This window comes from Oncorhynchus kisutch, linkage group LG9 (assembly GCF_002021735.2).
Source record: "Oncorhynchus kisutch isolate 150728-3 linkage group LG9, Okis_V2, whole genome shotgun sequence".
Taxonomy (NCBI): Eukaryota; Metazoa; Chordata; class Actinopteri; order Salmoniformes; family Salmonidae; genus Oncorhynchus; species Oncorhynchus kisutch.
Window position 1 is genome coordinate 15,815,760 of NC_034182.2, and position 14,393 is coordinate 15,830,152.

The 14,393-nt window shown below is 41.6% G+C and overlaps 1 protein-coding gene across 3 annotated transcripts in view; it reads left to right on the forward strand.

Annotated features, from left to right (window-relative positions):
* The window catches only part of LOC109896823 (GRAM domain-containing protein 4-like), a 73,258-nt gene extending 59,563 nt beyond the window's left edge, over positions 1–13,695 (forward strand). For 2 of the 3 annotated variants that reach the window (XM_031832029.1, XM_031832030.1), the window contains 12 exons: positions 207–298; positions 4,796–4,844; positions 4,964–5,035; positions 5,142–5,185; positions 5,332–5,441; positions 5,870–6,024; positions 6,567–6,584; positions 9,630–9,774; positions 9,881–9,974; positions 10,230–10,320; positions 10,482–10,550; positions 10,645–13,695. In XM_031832029.1, coding sequence (XP_031687889.1) covers positions 207–298; positions 4,796–4,844; positions 4,964–5,035; positions 5,142–5,185; positions 5,332–5,441; positions 5,870–6,024; positions 6,567–6,584; positions 9,630–9,774; positions 9,881–9,974; positions 10,230–10,320; positions 10,482–10,550; positions 10,645–10,758 — 1,053 coding nt within the window. In that variant the 3' untranslated portion in view covers positions 10,759–13,695. The remainder of the gene's footprint in view (positions 1–206; positions 299–4,795; positions 4,845–4,963; positions 5,036–5,141; positions 5,186–5,331; positions 5,442–5,869; positions 6,025–6,566; positions 6,585–9,629; positions 9,775–9,880; positions 9,975–10,229; positions 10,321–10,481; positions 10,551–10,644) is intronic. The other variant, XM_020491206.2, reaches the window with a different exon arrangement.
* Positions 13,696–14,393: the final 698 nt, after the last annotated feature.

Below are 14,393 nucleotides of genomic sequence, written 5' to 3' on the forward strand. Positions count from 1 at the left end.
TTTTTTTTACTACTGTAAACATTATCTCACGGCTTTGACACATGCTATAATGCTTGTCTCTTCAAGTTCCTCTCATTCAATACCCCCTATTCAGTAGTGCTTGTCATTTGGAAGACTTGTATATTACATCTGATTGTGAGAAATAGGATGTAGGCTAAGTACTGTATATAAATGATGAATGTCGTTTGTGTTTCCTCCGGGCTCAGATCTACATGAATGCTGCGTGGCATGGCTGGGCCATCCCCATGTTCCTCTTCTTGGCCATCCTGAGGCTCTCCTTGAATTACCTCATTGCTAAGTAAGACAAGCATACCACACACACACACACACATTTATATATATTACATTTATTGATGATAATGAGTGATGCAGCTACACTGAACCAGAGTATATGAGCAGAGCTGGAGCGAGTAGCGGAGCGTGCCCAATTTGACGGGAGTGTGGAGCGAAATTCCCAAAGGCTGGAGCGTCGGCCTCCTCACCCGCTCCAATTTTGCTCCAGCAGCGTTAACTTCACGAGCTCCGAGCATGCCCACCCTAGCATGCATTTGTAGTCTACTTGTGTGCTGATATAGCCCCTTGCTTTAGCTACTGAAATGGTGTTCCCTAAATATTTTCATGAAGAAACTGATCAAACACACAGGTGCTAAATCAAGGTGACTTGCAAAGATGAGGACCAAGAGAGGGAGTGCGGTGATAGTGTCCACAACTAAATAATCATTGTGGAGTCTGAAAAGACATGTATCCAAAAAGCATGATGGTGTACTTACTACGTGCACATGCTAAAATAAGGGAGTGAGGTGTGTGTATAACTTTAGACCGTCCCCTCGCCCATACCCGGGCGCGAACCAGGGACCCTCTGCACACATCAACAACTGACACCCACGAAGCATCGTTACCCATCGCTCCACAAAAGCAGAGCAAGGGGAACCACTACTTCAAGGTCTCAAGAGCAAGTGACGTCACCAATTGAAACGCTATTTAGCGCTATTTAGCTATTTACCGATTAATCAGCCGCTATATTAAAATGTATTTGTAATAATGACAATTACAACAATACTGAATGAACACTTAATATAATACATCAATAAAATCAATTTAGCCTCAAAATATTAAACATGTTCAGTTTGGTTTAAATAATGCAAAAACAAAGTGTTGGAGAAGAAAGTACAAGTGCAATATGTGCTAACGTTTAAGTTCCTTGCTCAGAACATGAGAACATATGAAAGCTGGTGGTTCCTTTTAAACATGAGTCTTTAATATTCCCAGGTAAGATGTTTTGGGTTGTAGTTATTTTAGGAATTATGGGACTATTTCTCTCTATACGATTTGTATTTCATATACCTTTGACTATTGGATGTTCTTATAGGCACTTTAGTATTGCCAGTGTAAGAGTATAGCTTCCGTCCCTCTCCTCGCTCCTACCTGGGCTCGAACCCGGAACACATCAACAACAGCCACCCTCGAAGCAGCGTTACCCATGCAGAGCAAGGGGAACAACTACTCCAAGTCTCAGAGCGAGTGACGTTTGAAACGCTATTAGTGCGCACCCCACTAACTAGCTAGACGTTTCACATCGGTTACACCAGCCTAATCTCGGGAGTTGATAGGCTTGAAGTTTCTAGCTCCCTTTCTAGGGAGTTTTTCCTAGCCACCGTGCTTCTACACCTGCATTGCTTGCTGTTTGGGGTTTTAGGCTGGGTTTCTGTACAGCACTTTGAGATATCAGCTGATGTACGAAGGGCTATATAAATACATTTGATTTGATTTGAAGTCATAAAAACCACAGCGAAGAGCTGCTGGCAAAACGCACGAAAGTGCTGTTTGAACGAATGCTTACGAGCCTGCTGGTGCCTACCATCACTCAGTCAGACTGCTCTATCAAATCATAGACTTAATTATAACATAACACACAGAGAAATACGAGCCTTAGGTCATTAATATGGTCGAATCCGGAAACTATCATCTCGAAAACAAAATGTTTATTATTTCAGTGAAACACGGATCCGTTCTGTATTTTATCTAACGGGTGGCATCCATAAGTCTAAATATTGCTGTTACATTGCACAACATTCAATGTTATGTCATAATTACGTAAAATTCTGGCAAAACGAGCCAGGCGGGCCAAACTGTTGCATATACCTTGACTCTGCGTGCAATGAACGCAAGAGAAGTGACACAATTTCACCTGGTTAATATTGCCTGCTAACCTGGATTTATTTTAGCTAAATATGCAGGTTTAAAAATATATACTTCTGTGTATTGATTTTAAGAAAGGCATTGATGTTTATGGTTAGGTACACGTTGGAGCAACGACAGTCCTTTTTCGCGAATGCTTATCACATCGATTATATGCAACGCAGGACATGCTGGATAAACTAGTAATATCATCAACCATGTGTAGTTAACTAGTGATTATGATTGATTGTTTTTTATAAGATAAGTTTAATGCTAGCTAGCAACTTACCTTGGCTTCTTACTGCATTTGCGAAACAGGCAGGCTCCTCGTGGAGTGCAATGTAAAGCAGGTGGTTAGAGTGTTGGACTAGTTAACTGTAAGGTTGCAAGCTTGAATCCCCGAGCTGACAAGGTAAAAATCTGTCATTCTGCCCCTGAACAAGGCAGTTAACCCACCGTTCCTAGGCAGTCATTGAAAATAAGAATGTGTTCTTAACGGACTTGCATAGTTAAAAAAAGGTGTTAAAAAAAAATTATAATAATGTTTTGGGCCAAATCGGTGTCCAAAAATACCGATTTCCAATTGTTATGAAAAATTGAAATCGGCCCTAATTGATCCGCCATTCCGATTAATCGGTCGACCTCTATTATCTATACAATAGGCCATCATTGATTTATTTATTTAACTAGGCAAGTCAGTTCTTCATTGTAAAATCTTATTTACAAGGGCAGCCAAACCCGGACGATGCTGGGCCAATTGTGCGCCTCCCTATGTGACTCCCAATCACGGCCGGATGTGATACAGCCTGGATTCGAACCAGGAACTGTAGTGACGCCCAATAGGCCTGGAATATTCCCACATTCAAGCAGCTTTTTGTTTTGATTGGGTTATTTAGCCTAAAAACCTAAATTTAGGCCTACATATAGAAAGAAAAAGAAAAACCATCACATGAGCCTGAAGCCACAGACTGGCCAAACTCATGTTTCTAAAAATGTATTCGAAGGCACTAATGAGCTTTTTTTTTGTTTAAATTGTATAAGTAAGTCACAATTTATAAACTAATGATTTTAAGTGCTGACCCCACCGCCACCCTGGCGCACTCAGTTCACAATGTTGACATCAGCAAACCGCTCGTCAACAAAACGCCATACACGCTGTCAGCCCAGTACAGTTGAAACCAGGAATCATCCGCGAAGAGCACACTTCTCCAGCGTGCCAGTGGCCATCGAAGGTGAGCATTTGAGTCTGTTACGACGCAGAACTGTAGCCAGGTCAAGACCCTGGTGAGGACGACGAGCACGCAGATGAGCTTCCCTGAGAAGGTGTCTGACAGTTTGTACAATAATTATTTGGTTGTGCAAACCCAGTTTCATCAGCTGTCCATGTGGCTGGTCTCAGATGATCCTGCAGGTGATGTGGAGGTCCTGGTCTGGCGTGGTTTCACGTGATCTGCGGTTGTAAGGCTGTTTAGACGTACTACCAAATTCTCCAAAATGACGCTTATGGTATAGAAATGAATTAAGATGAAATTCTCTGGCAACAGCTTGGACATTCCTGCAGTCGGTTTGCCAATTGCATGCTCGCTCAAAACTTCTGTGGCATTGTGTTGTGACAAAACTGCACATAATTAGAGTGGCCTTTTTTGTGCACCAGCACAAGGTGCACCTGTGTAATTATCATACTGTTTAATCTGTGTCTTGATATGCCGACCTGTCAGGTATATGGATTATCTTGGCAAAGAAGTGCTCACTAACAAGGATGTACAACATTTGAAAGAAATGAGCTTTTTTTTTGTTGCATAAGGACAATTTCGGGGAAATTATTTCAGCTCATGAAACAAGGGACCAACACTTTTACATGTATTTATGTTCATTATTTTTGTTCATATTTACCAAGTTGGGATCAATAAATCCATACTCTGCTCTCAATTACATGTAATTACACGGTACATACCTATTTAATGTGGGGCAACTCATTTTCAGAGTCCTTTAGAGCACGGATGGGCAACTTTGATGGGGGTGGGGCCCACCAAAAATCTGAACTCACCATGGGGGACTGCAGTGGCTCGCAGGTCTCTGTACCCTCATCCATACCCACACATGCAGTCAGAGCCATCCCTAGTTTAAGGGGACCCTAAGCAAAACCTTGTAACCCACCCCGCCTTGCGAACAAAACATCTTTAGCGGCCCTCTTGACAGCAGAGGGAAAATTGAAGTTGCAGATTTAATTTCCTGCAATTCTACTCATTTTGCCTTTGGGTGGAGAGAGAGAATTGCATGAATTCTGAGTGACTTATAAAATCAATGGGTCAGTAATTCAACAACGATTACTACAAGTGTAGATAGCTGGCCGCTAGACTAACTTACCAATCTAAAGAAATGTAGCTGACATGGGCTGATTGAGTGACTGACATAAGAGAAACTTCTGATGCACAACCAAATGTTGTGTATTCTATTATTCAAACTCTCAACAGTAAGTTGAGACCCCGACTGAGTTCTAAAAAAAAGGAATTGAAATTGATCCGCAGGTGTGGTGCCACCAGTTGTCCATCCCTGCTTTAGAGTTTTGACGTCTTTACAGTTATTTTAATCTCTTCCCTTTTTTTTTCCTTTTCAGAGGTTGGAGGATTCAGTGGAGCATTGTGCCGGATATTACGGATCCTATAGTAAGAGACCTCCCATTTTCACATGACTTCCTCTGACCTCACAGGAAGTGGCCTGTCGTATTTCCTACCTTTTTGGAATGGAATGAGCTGATTTTTAATTTGGGGTTTGTTTCATGTAGGAACCGTCAAAGGATGACTTGACTGTGTCTGAAAAGTTCCAGTTAGTGCTTGACGTTGCACAAAAAGCCCAGGTACAGTAGTAGTGACCATACACAAGCACGCGTACATACACGCAAACACACCACATTCAGACATTGTATGTTTCGGAAAAGTCATTTTGTTGGGCTTTTTTCACAGAACCTTTTTGGTAAGATGGCGGATGTTTTGGAGAAAATAAAGAAGTAAGTAAGAAATAGCCGTTTCACTGTCTTACCCTTCTGTACTTTTTCTCTAAGTTGGTCTGAATTGTTGATCAAACGGTTTCCCTCTTACTATCGCCTTCTCTCTCTCTCTCTCACTCTGTGTGTGTGTGTGTGTGTGTGTTCAGCCTGTTCATGTGGGTGCAGCCTGAGATCACTCAGAAGCTCTACATAAGCCTGTGGGTTGCCTTTCTCTCCTCCTGCATACTGCCCTTTAAACTTGTGGGCTTCATGATTGGTGAGTACATGCACACACAATCATACACACACTGCTGTAGCCCTCACACACACACACACACACACACACACACACACACACACACACTGAGTGAAATGCTATGGTTACGTAACATTCAATATAAAAACACCACTTTATTCTCTTTGCTGCTCGGGGGCATTGTCTCTTGGCACAATTTTTGTTCCTCTCTAAAGCAATTGGTCTTCTCCTGTGTGTTCCCTGTTGGTGGCTGTGGAGGCTTTAAGAGGAAGGAGACTGACTGAGCCATTTAGTTGACAGCAGACACATGTTTTTAGACATACATAAAACGTGTAAATAAAAAAGTATGCCAACATATGTTTTGGTACAATCACTGTACTTTACAAAATTACTGTCAACTTTTTTTTATTTTTTATAATAATTTGACTTTTTTTTTCTCTCGCTCCCAGGACTGTATGCAGGGATCAAATTCTTCATCATAGACTTCTTGTTTAAGAGCTGTCCCAAGCTGAGGGACAAATATGACACACCTCACATCGACTGGAACAACCTACCAACTGATCCACAGCTGAAGGAGAGGACCAACGCTACAATGTCCCGACGGGTGAGGACACACACTTATGAATGCATACACATGTATACATATCCACACACACGTACACAGCATATACGGTATACAATAACACACAGGCTGTCATCTGACAACTTAAAAAAATAACTTGGCCCCATAGAGAAAGGAACCAATTCTTTATCCAACCCAAACTTCCCTAACACTGGCCTATATCCAAATGCTAAATAACTAAACCCCAAAGTATCTATCACAACTGAAGGATAGATTTTAAAAAAAAAATTTTTTATAATTGTCGTAACTACTGTCAAACATTGTAATTATTTTATCTTATGATGAGCCTTAACCCTTTTTTTTATGTTGAGCCCTTACTTAATTTACCTCGACACTGTCACCTGAATGTCATGATCTGTCGTGTGTGTGTGTGGGTGTGGTGTGTGTGTGCGAGACTGTGTTGAGTGTTTGCAATGGCTATCTTGGTTTGTTTCCTCAGCCAATTGGCAGTAATGTTAGTGGTGCTAGATGGGCTTTGCTTTAGTGACTGTCACTATACGTTGTGTTTTGTTTCTCTCTCTCAGCTGTCTGGGTCTGAGAAGGTAGGGACTCTGGTGTGCCTCTGTCCCCTTATGTTACGTAGTGCCTGTGTGTGCCACCAGCTAAAACATGTATATACACTACCGGTCTAAAGTTTTAGAACATCTACTCATTCAAGGGTTTTTATTTAGTTTTTACTATTTTCTACATTGTAGAATAATAGTGAAGACATCAAAATGAATGAAATATCACATATGGAATCATGTAGTAACCAAAAAAGTGTTAATCACCCTTTGCCTTGATGACAGCTTTGCACACTATTGGTGTTCCTCTCAACCAACTTCATGAGGTTGACCAACCACCTGAAATGCATTTCAAATAAAAGGTGTGCCTTCTTAAATGTTAACCTGTGGAATTTCCTCCTTAATGCGTTTTAGCCAATCAGTTGTGTTGTGACAAGGTAGAAGATCCAGAAGAAACCCCTATTTGGTCAAAGACCAAAGCATTATTATGGCAAGAACAGCTCAAAATAGAAAAGCAAAACGACGGTCCGTTACTTTAAGACATGAAGGTCAGTCAATATGGAAAATTTCAAGAACTTTGAAAGTTTCTTCAAGTGCAGTTGCAAAATCCATCAAGCGCTATGATGAAACTCTCATGAGGACCGCTACAGGAATGGAAGACCCAGAGTTACCTCTGCTGCAGAGGACAAGTTCAGTGGAGTTACCAGCCTCAGAAATTGCAGTGCAAATAAATGCTTCACAGTTCAAGTAACAGACACATCTCAACATCAACTGTTCAGAGGAGACTGTGTGAATCAGGCCCTTAATGGTAAAATTGCTGCAAAGAAACCACTACTAAAGGATCCCAATAAGAAGAAGAGACTTGCTTGGGCCAAGAAACATGAACAATGGATATTAGACTGGTGGAAATTTGTCCTTTTGGTCTGAGTCCAACTGAGATTTTTGGTTCCAACAGCCGTGTCTTTGTGAGACGCGGTCTGGGTGAACTGATGATCTCCGCATGTGTATTTCCCCAGGAGGTGTTATGGTGTGGAGGTGCTTTGCTGGTGACACTGTCTGTGATTTTATTTAGAATTCAAGGCACACTTAACCGGCATGGCTACCACAGCATTCTGCTGCGATACGCCATCCCATCTGGTTTGTGCTTAGTTGGACTATCATCTGTTTTTCAACAGGACAATGACCCAACACACCTCCAGGCTGTGTAAGGGCTATTTGACCAAGATGGAGAGTGATGGAGTGCTGCATCAGATGACCTAGCCTTCACAATCCCTTGACCTCAACCCAATTGAGATGGTTTGGGACGAGTTGGGCCTCAGAGTGAAGGAAAAGCAGCCAACAGGTGCTCAGCATATGTGGGAACTCCTTCAAGACTGTTGGAAAATCATTCCAGGTGACGCTGGTTGAGAGAATGCCAAGAGTGTGCAAAGCTGTCATCAAGGCAAAGGGTGGCTATTTGAAGAATCTCAAATATAAAATATATTTTGATTTAACACTTCTTTTTGGGGGGGGGGGTTACTACATATCTCCTTATGTGGTATTTCATAGTTTTGATGTCTTTACTATTATTCTACAATGTAGAAAATAGTACAAATAAAGAAAAACCCTTGAATGAGTATGTGTTCTAAAACTTTTGACCGGTTAGTCTGTCTGTATGTGTGTGTGCGCACTGAGTGTGTGCGTGTGGTTCACGACAAACCTCCCAACATTAACTGAGTGTTTGTGAATAAATGGATCAAAAATATCAATGCATGTATCCACTTTTAGTGGGCCATAATGACATAACGTTAAACTCAGTCCAAAAGAGACACTTTCTAAGCTTTTAATTGAACCCGTCTTAATTGATACAATTATGAATTCATTTGACTTTTTTTATTTATTTTTATCCATTTTCACAGACATACTCTGTAGTAACTAGGTGTTCAGTGTAATGACACAACCCCAAACCAGCACTGTCAAAAGCAACTTTAGTGTGACTAGAGTAGGATACACTATTGTCCGGTTTTCAGTAGCACTTTTATTTCCCCCATAGTTTACCTCTAGAACACAAATGTTTATTCCTTCATATCGATGGTAAGACAATCAGGTAAGGTAAAACTTTCTTGTGATTCCAATTAGTAGTAGGCTTTGTATAACAATCACTCAATTAGAATAATTTACCAGGTAACCCTTGAAAAACAGAGCCAACTAGTGTCTGAATTTCCCAACCATGTAACTAAGACTTATTCTACAGCTATTCGAAGACTTCTACTCTATTCTACTTCTACGTAACATTACAAATTATCCCGTCTACCTGCTGGTATAGCTAGGGGCCTGCCTGCCTGCAGCATGAGGGAGTATATTGTACTGTAGCTGTAAATGGCATGGCCATTTATCTGCAGAGCTCCCTACTCTCACTCCCAGCATTACAAACACTAACTAATCCGCTACTATACCATCCTGTCTATACTGTACACTGACTTCTGATCCCCCCCCCCACCCCTCTGCCTGAAGTGTGCACTCGCTCACCCCCCTTCAGGGATTTAGCCTTCACTAAAACATTGGATTGGTGGGTGTAAGGATGCATAGGCAAAATACAGGTGGGCAATGTTCCACCATAATTATATACACTAGTGAGGGGTAGTGAACCAGTGAACACTTCAGGGCAGAAGGGTAGAGGATACCCTTAGAACACAGACAATTAAATAAATTAAGTTAAATAAAATGTCCTCACTTAGAAATGAAACTAACGGAGATGACTGACTACCTACATGTACTGTAAGTGTACTGGGGGGGGGTCGGAACTGCTCTGCGCTTTGCACGAGACCCTCACCCTGAGGCTGATGTTAGATAAGCCGCAAGTTGTTTGCAAGGCTATGTTACGAGGAGCACGTACTCCTACTGTGTACAGATGAATGGCCTCCATCTTATGTTTCCTCTATGTGAGAGGCTGTCTACCAGTTTAGTCTCCGAGAGAATCCATAGTGGAAGATGGCTACAGTAGTGCTCTGTAGTATAATTCTTCCTCTTCCTCCTCCACCCGCTCCCCAAATCCTCCTTCTCCTCGTCCCCCCTCCTCCCACTTCCCCTCCTCCTCCCGTCTAGATTCAGCCTGTGGTGGCAAGAGGTAGCTTAGCAACCGTCCCATGCGGTGTAAACCTGGATGGTGACAGCGCCAGGATTCATAGCACCAAGAAGGGAGCCTTTCATGAGATATTCAATGTCTCAGAGAATGAGCGCCCTCTACCAGGTCAGAGTACTTATTGCACCTCAAATATCTTTATTCAAATAAACATTTCCATCTGCTGTCCAGCAGCTTGTAATAACTATTTTTCTGTTGTTGTGTGTTTCTACAGTGTGTGAGAATGGGTGGAGGTGCTGCCTCATCAACAGAGACCGGAAGATGCCAACCGACTACATTCGAAACGGCATGCTCTACGTTACAGAGAAGTAAGTAGACCTACCTCATCACACTAGCTTGTCTCTTCAAGTACTTAATCACAATAGCTTTTCACCTCGTGGTCTGCTATTCCTTTTTGGTGTGCTATCTTTACTCTCCAATGTGGGTGTGTACAACAATGCCACGAAATAGTGCCATTATGTTGCAGATTCTCAGAGCTAGATCCAAGAGCGGCTGCTTTGTGCTGAGTCGTCTCTCCATCTTTCCATCTCTCCTCTCTCGCCATCTGTCTCTTTGTCTCTCAGTTATCTGTGCTTCGAGAGCTCCAGTTCCAAATCGGCCTCCTCCAAGAAGAATAAGGTCATTAAGCTGGTGGACATCACAGATATCCAGAAGGTGTCTATCTACACTCAGCTAATTCAATATTTTTATCATATCGTTTCTATGTTTTCTGTGATATCACATCCTGAAATGCATCTTCCAACCACTGATAGGTTCTTTTGAAATGAAGCTATCATAGTTGTATGCATCTGATACCATCTCTTCTCTGTTCCCAGTACAAAGTGCTGTCTGTCTTACCTGGGTCTGGAATGGGAATCTCCATAGCCACTCCCTCCACACAGAAGGTTTGGAAATAAAGACTCATTTGACCATTTATTATCCTTCACAGATTTGCAAATAAATGCAATTCATTTGTGGATTTCTGTGTCTCCTCCTCAGCCTCTGGTGTTTGGTGCCATGATCCATCGAGACGAGGCCTTCGAGGCGATCTTCACCCAGTACATGAAGATCATTACCACCTCCAGGCCACCCTCGGGCAGCCCTGAGCTGTAAGCCCTACCATCCCCATGGACAGAGGGCTAGGCTGGGATCAGGGCAATCCTTCCCCTGAACCCTCCCTGGCTGGAGGAAAGACAATTGGAGGAAAGTGACAGGACACACACCTCTTCTCCTCCCTCTCTTATTTACAGTGACTGGACAATCTTCTCTTTTATGACTGAGAGGTGTCTGTGCGCACGTCTGTCTGGAGGTGGGACTTGTAGTCTAATAGGGATGGTGCACACATTCCTGCACTCTTTCTATGTCGGACCGTGGATGAGGGGGATGAAGAAGAGGGGATGGGGGGGGGGGCATTTTTAACACACTTCTCATCATAGGAGAAGGAGCTGGCTCTCCTGCCTGCTTGCCTGACTGACAGCTTTAATTCGCTTCAGATGTGTGTGTGCCTGCCCAGACAGCGTGCGTCTCTACTCACCTGTCTTCTTTCTGTCTTTCTCGCAAAGTCTGAGTCCGTGTAACTGTTACTGCTGGTCTTGCACGGAACCGTACAGACAGTATGCCGTACGGTAGCTAGATGTTTGTGTAGAAAACAGAAAGCTGTGAGAAAGTCGAGCCAACATCTGAACAACGTTCAACATGACACGAAGCCTTTTTCCATTAGTTTACATCGTTGCTGTGGATTTTCTGTGGAGACACGCACGTTTCAGCAACAAACCGTTTGCTTTCAGGTGTCTTTTTGCATATGACGTGTGGTATGTGTTATACTTTCAACACTCACTACTGAACTGTACTGTGTCACGTACAGTAGTGGGGACCTTGGCGATGATGTTCATTGTGAAATGTTTTCAAATGCCTTTCTTTTGAATTCTGCTTATTTTTGTAATAACCAATGGAATGATGAGGATCTGGACTTTGTTAAAGTATGTCCTGGATCTGTGGATTGTGTTATAAAACTAAAGCACACTCGCTGTTAGAGAGAGTCATAACAGACCTAAACCCTGAATACTGTGTCTAAACTGAAGGTACATGGTTTAAATGTAACATAACTGGTTCAGTGAACTAAACTTGTGTGCTGAGTAACCCCGAGGCCTAAGACCTAAAAATGAGTTAATGCCTTGGCTTTAGCCTAGTAGGCTAACACATTCTTAAGGTGCATACTGTAGGTCACATAAACATACTAAGGCTCAAAACCTGTGTTTACTTCAGTCTTTAGTGACATGTTATGGTATAGTAGTACTATAGTAGTCCTACGGTAATACCAGCCTGTAGTATTAACACTGGAGTGGTCAGATGTGTACAATGTGCTGTCCTGTTAAATTACTTCTTAACTTGGTTGACTTGACTAGTAACTAGTTAACTCCTGGATGACTTATCTCAGTATTTCAATGCAAAATCGAGTACGTCAACTGGCCTAGTTCTGTAGTATTCATTGACAGCAGGAGGAAGTAGAGGTTTGAAAGGAATATTTTTATGTCACTTTATTGTCACCATTCTAGATTAAAAGCTGGTCTTTTATTTCTCAGATAGGTTTGATATGTAGAATTGTAACGAATGCCAAACCAAGTGGATGTGCACACTTTCTGTGTTTTGTAAGATGGCTGGAAGAGTTATTGTGGGTAAATATTTCTCGTTTATCGTTTACTGCAAATGAGGGGAGGTTATACCATGCTCTCAGATCCTTTTTTGCCTCCGCACAACAAGCTAGTCCCCTAAAACGCATTCATCTTCCCACACTGTTAACAAGCCCATATAAACTTAGTCAGTTATTGTCTTACAAAACCCAATCTCCAGTTGTGTTACGACTGGATATGAAATTTCATTTCTGGAGATGGTCTATTGTCTAAGGAACTCATGCTGTTGGTGTGTTGATTTGAATGATTGTCTGACTGTACCTTACTGTAGTCTTAATGCTTACCTGGAACCTTTCTTAGTCTATTAGTAACAACTAACTTTGAAATCTGCAATCAGGGTCTGTCCTAAAAGAAGCAGACTGAATGTATTGTGTTACTGCTGTAAACGCTTAGTTACATTTTTTTTGTTGCCAAAATGTCATTTTTCTTTCTTTTTTTTACTGCCCGCCATACTCTGCCTACACTGATGTTTACTGAAGGTTGGGTTAAAAACCTTAATTGATTTGTTTTTCTTTTGTTTGGAATGTCGGTTTGAGCTCCTAGCCACAGGTGGAGTCATGAAGACTGGACAGACATCTTCCTTTTGCGTTTGAATCACTGTGTCAGCTTTTAAATCTGCTCAGACTGGTCTCAGGACAACCTCTGCTGCGCACCTTCATCCCAACAGCAAACGTAAGCCTGATCTCTGATCTGTTTTATAATGCTTTAATAGCTAAAGCTAAAGTTTAGCTCTTCTGTTGAGTTTGTTGTCATGGCAAATACTATACATGTACTGCATAGCGTGGTAATGAAAGTCAGAGGAGTTGGATCAAGCATATAGTAACAGATCTGGGACCAGGCTAACAGTAGATAGACGGTGACATCAGAGAACATTCTAGTCAGATTATATTGTACGTCAATCACGCTGCAAAAACAACTGTCAGTGATCGTTCTAATGGTAGTGGCGTGCAGTACATGCTAAAATCATCATCTTTTAGCTATTTTTGGATCACTCACAGGCCTTCCTTACAGACAGCAGAGGTCGTCATGGCGACTCCGAGAGCTTCTGTCCACTGGTTTCTATTGGTTTCCACTTCTGTGGCTCTCGTTGTGTTAACCAAGTATTAGTTGTAACGCAAATGTAAACATTAGTCAATTACTTTCATGATATTCCCATACAGTATATCACTGCAACGTTCAATATACTGTAATCATCTGTCAGTTGTGGGTAATTATTTGTCATCTGTGGGTCCGAGGACTAAAATGACAAAAGAGGAATTTATATACAATAAGGTAATCCATTGATTTTTAAAGAGAACAATGTCCATTGTAAAATATGTTGTGTCCATTTTTTTTATTTAAATAAAAATAATTAAGTATTTGCCCTTCTCTGTATTGTTATCCTTTGTAGTACACCTATAGATAATTCTAAGAATAATGTTAGACATTCCAAATTAACACGAAGGTACTGTAGTAGGAGATGTTGTGGTCGAGTGCTGACTGCAATTCCCACATTCGGCAACTTGATGTCACTGCAGGACAGATGGATGGAGGTTTTACACACACACACACACACACACCGTTGAAGTCGGAAGTTTGCGTACACTTTAGGTTGGAGTAATTTAAAACTCATTTTTCAACCACTCCACAAATATCTTGATAACAAACTATAGTTTTGGCAAGTCGGTTAGGACATCTACTTAGTGCATGACACAAGTAATTTGTTCAGCAATTGTTTATTTCACTTATAACTCACTATCACAATTCCAGTGGGTCAGAAGTTTACATACACTAAGTTGACTTTAAACAGCTTGAAAAATTCCAGAAAATGTCATGGATTTAGAAGCTTCTGATAGGCTAATGGACATAATTTACATCAATTGGAGTTGTACCTGTGGATGTATTTCAAGGCCTACCTTCAAACTTAGTGCCTCTATGCTTGACATCATGGGAAAATCAAAATAAATCAGACCAAGACATCAGGAAAAAAATTGTAGACCTCCACAAGTCAGGTTCATCCTTTGGAGCAATTTCAAAAACCCCTGAAGGTACCAACTTCCCACAATAAGTTGGGTGAAT